General features: G+C 46.2%; 1 protein-coding gene across 3 annotated transcripts in view; it reads left to right on the top strand.

Annotated features, from left to right (window-relative positions):
* Positions 1-3706, top strand: part of Fanci (FA complementation group I) — a 64764-nt gene that overhangs the window by 53466 nt on the left and 7592 nt on the right. For all 3 annotated transcript variants that reach the window (XM_031387059.1, XM_031387060.1, XM_031387061.1), the window contains 2 exons: positions 851-927; positions 2116-2232. In XM_031387059.1, coding sequence (XP_031242919.1) covers positions 851-927; positions 2116-2232 — 194 coding nt within the window. The remainder of the gene's footprint in view (positions 1-850; positions 928-2115; positions 2233-3706) is intronic.

The raw sequence follows: 3706 nt of genomic DNA on the forward strand, positions 1-3706 counted from the left end.
AAAATTTTAGCTCTCCCCAGATATGGTTCCTCAGACCTGTAATCCCCATACTTAGGAAACTAAGTCAGGATTACAAGTTCAAGACCAGACTTGGCACATAGCAAGTACCTGGGCTATGAGACCTTGTCTCAAGATAATATAATTTGAAGTACTAGTTGGGATGTGGTGGTACATGCATATAAACCTGGCATTCAAGGTAGAAAGGCAGGAAGAGTGCCACAAATTTGAGGCCAAACTGGTCTTTGTAGCAGTTTCTAAAGTAGTGAAGGCTACCAAGTGAGATCCTACTAAAAAATAGTAAGTTTTTTAAAATTCAAAACAAAATGCCCATGCCTGAGAGATGGCTCGTTAGTTAAGAGCACCAGCTGCTTTTCCAGAGGACCTGGATTTGATTCCCAGCACACTCATGGTGTTTCATAGCCATTTGCAATTCCAGTTCCAAGGGGATCCGATGCCCTCTACAGTTATGTGGGCACTGCATGCATGTGCACAGAAATATAAGCAGGCTAAAGACCCATACACATAGATAAAACTAAAGGAAAAAAAATGTTGAAGTAACAAGAAGGCTGAGGCTTCAGGTTGGTGGTAGTATATAAGGACCTAGGTTCTGTCCCTAGTACCCACGTGTGGGGGAATGGGGGTGGAGGGGGGAAGAACTGGCTATCATGTTATAGGCCTATTATCCCAGCATTCAGGAAGCTAAGACGAGGGTTACAGGTTCAGGGCTACACAGGAAGTTCCAGGCTGAGTTGGGTTATTTAGTTTGACCTTGTCTCAAAGAAAACAACGGTAAAACAAACAAACCAACCCAAGTCAGTTTGAAAGAAGATAGGATTGTTTCCATTTCCAGATGTCATGGGCACAGAAGAAGAAGAAGCAGGTGTCACTGTCACTCAGAGGGCCTCGTTCCAGATCCGGCAGTTTCAGGTGAGAGGCCTTGGGAGATGACTGTGGTAAACTCTTCCTGGTCGTTGGAAAGTGAAGAGAGGAGTCAGACAGGAAGTACAGGCAGATTGCAGAGTGAAAGGTGGGATGTTTGGAAAGAGCCTAGTGAGGGTCCACCAGGCAGAACTTGTGGCTCACAAGGATCATTGTTCAAGGTGACATAAAGAGGAAGCCAGTTCTCCTGGAGGCAGGCATTTTGGTTTTAATCATATGGTATAATTTGGCTGTGTCTAATACAGGGACTGGAAAAGTGATTCCGTTAAGTTTCTCATCAGTAATTGTCAGAGTGTCAGTGTGTTCCATTGATAAAATTTCTTAAACAAATAATGGTTAACATTACTAACATGTCCCAGGACTTGTTACTGGAGCACATGTAGCAAGAACAGGAAGGCAAAACATTCCTATAGGGAGCTCCATTGTAGTCAGGACGAATGCCAGATGGATACTCAAATCAAGACTGGTGCCATTGTCAGGGCACAGGTGTCGGGGAACTGAGTTTGGGGCACGGCTAACCCTGAGATCACTAGCTGCTAACTCTGAGATCACTGGCTGCTAACCCTGAGATCACTGGCTGCTAACTCTGAGACCGCTGGCTAGCCCTGAGATCACTAGCTGCTAACCCTGAGATCACTGGCTGGCTAACCCTGAGATCACTAGCTGCTAACCCTGAGATCACTGGCTGGCTAACCCTGAGATCTCTGGCTAACCTTGAGATCACTGGCTGGCTAACCCTGAGATCACTGGCTAACCTTGAGATCACTGGCTGGCTAACACTGAGATCACTGGCTAACCCTGAGATCACTGGCTAGCCCTGAGATCACTAGCCAACCTTGAGATCACTGGCTAACCCTGAGGTCACTAGCTGCTAACTCTGAGATCACTGCTAAGCTCCAACTCCAAGGGGAAACCCACCAGAAACTGCAGTTTGGTCCTCGTGTACTTCAGGCAGTGAGATGAGAAACCACCCTAGTCTTCAAGAGAATTCTCCAGTATATTGTTGAAACAGAAAATTGCTGTTCAATCCAGTTTTTTTTTTTTTCTCAGATTTTATTTTCTTGGAATAACATAGCTCTGAATTTGTTCTATCCCAGCCATGAGGCTTTCTGGCTAGATGTCTCTTCCCTAATACAAACATGTCTACCCATCTGTGTACATCCATTCCCTTTGCAGAGATCCTTGTTGAATCTGCTCAGCAGTGAAGAGGAAGATTTTAACAGTAAAGAGGCCCTCCTACTCATCTCAGTTCTCTCCACCTTGTCCAAGCTGCTGGAGCCCACCTCTCCTCAGGTACAAGAGTACCTGTCCAGTCCCATTCCGCATGCCTCAGAAGACAAGAATTGTCTCATCATAAAAGCGTACATCTAGGGCTGGGGATGTAGCTAGTTGGTGGGACTCTGGCTTACCAGCACCACATCAGTCTGATGTGCTGGTGCCTGCCTGTAGTCCAAAGCTGAATAACCTGAAGGAGCTATAGGGTATGTCTTTTCCTATGTTGACCACGCTGGCCTCGAAGTCAGAGGGGTCTGACTGCCTCTGCTGAGTGCTGGCACTCAGGCAATACTACTGCCTGGCCAATATAGTGTTTCTGTCAGGGCATACTTGTTCATCTGGTCAACTGTAAACGCTATTTCTATCACACTGGTCTTGCTTTTGTGCTCTTGGCCTTCTCAGCATGGTGGTCTTCCACCCCTTGTGCTTCTTGATGTTCTTGCCATTTCTGAAATGACAGCTTTAGTCATAAAGGTCACTAGTTGGATGTCATAGGAGAAAAGTGAAGTTTGAGGAGAATTTAACACATGATAAGTCAGCGAATGTGAGCACAATCCCAAAGTAGAAGTACCTGCAGAGATGGGTTCTATGTATATATGTGTAGGCATGTGTACATATTCTTAGATTGCTATATGAGCGTTCATACATAAAAAGAACCGGGGAAGGGCCATTATTGTGGGTCTGTTCAATTCAACAGTAGCATCTCCATAGGACAGTAGAGAGTACCCTAGGAGCTAGCAATCCTTCCATAGCTACCCAGGTTCTGTTGAAGCCATAGGGAGGCAAGATTCCCCATGTGGCCTCCAGGAACTTCTACTCCCTGGGAGACTGTCACCCATGGTGGTAGGGTGTTTGAGCATTGGAGGACAGATTCTAATGTCCCGAACCCAGGTTAGTCTGGGAGAAGTTCCCTTTCCATTCCGCATTCCATCCCAGCTACGGTTCATCCATACTAAAACAGTTTCATTCATTCACACTGCTACCTTTGCTGAGGTGAGGGAGGGGGGAAGAGAAAGAGAGAACTGGGAAAAGAAACAGAATTTTGTGGTTGGGGAGTTTGAGGGGAAAAATAGATGAGGTTTGGAAAGGCTAGATGAAAACTATTTCATCTGCTGTTCGCCACTACCCTTCCCATTTAACTTCAGAGTATGCCTTTAATTTTATTTTTGTTTTTGAGAGAGGATGTCATGTAGGCCAGTCTGGCTTTGAATTCACTATGTAGCCAAGGGTAACCACCGCGCTCTTAGTTGTTTGTTAACTTGAGGCAAACTAGAGTCACCTGAGAAGAGGAGAACTTAAGAGAGCGCCTCCATTAGGTTCCCTCTAGGCAGGTCTGCGGGGTCATTGTCTTGGTTAATGGTTGATGTTTGGGAGCCCTAGCCCACTATAAGTTGTGCCACCTCTGGGCAGGTTGTCCTGGGCTCTATAAGAAAGCAAGCTGAGGCCGGGCGGTGGTGGCGCACGCCTTTAATCCCAGCACTTGGGAGGCAGA

Source organism: Mastomys coucha, unplaced genomic scaffold, assembly GCF_008632895.1.
Source record: "Mastomys coucha isolate ucsf_1 unplaced genomic scaffold, UCSF_Mcou_1 pScaffold21, whole genome shotgun sequence".
NCBI classification, from domain to species: Eukaryota; Metazoa; Chordata; class Mammalia; order Rodentia; family Muridae; genus Mastomys; species Mastomys coucha.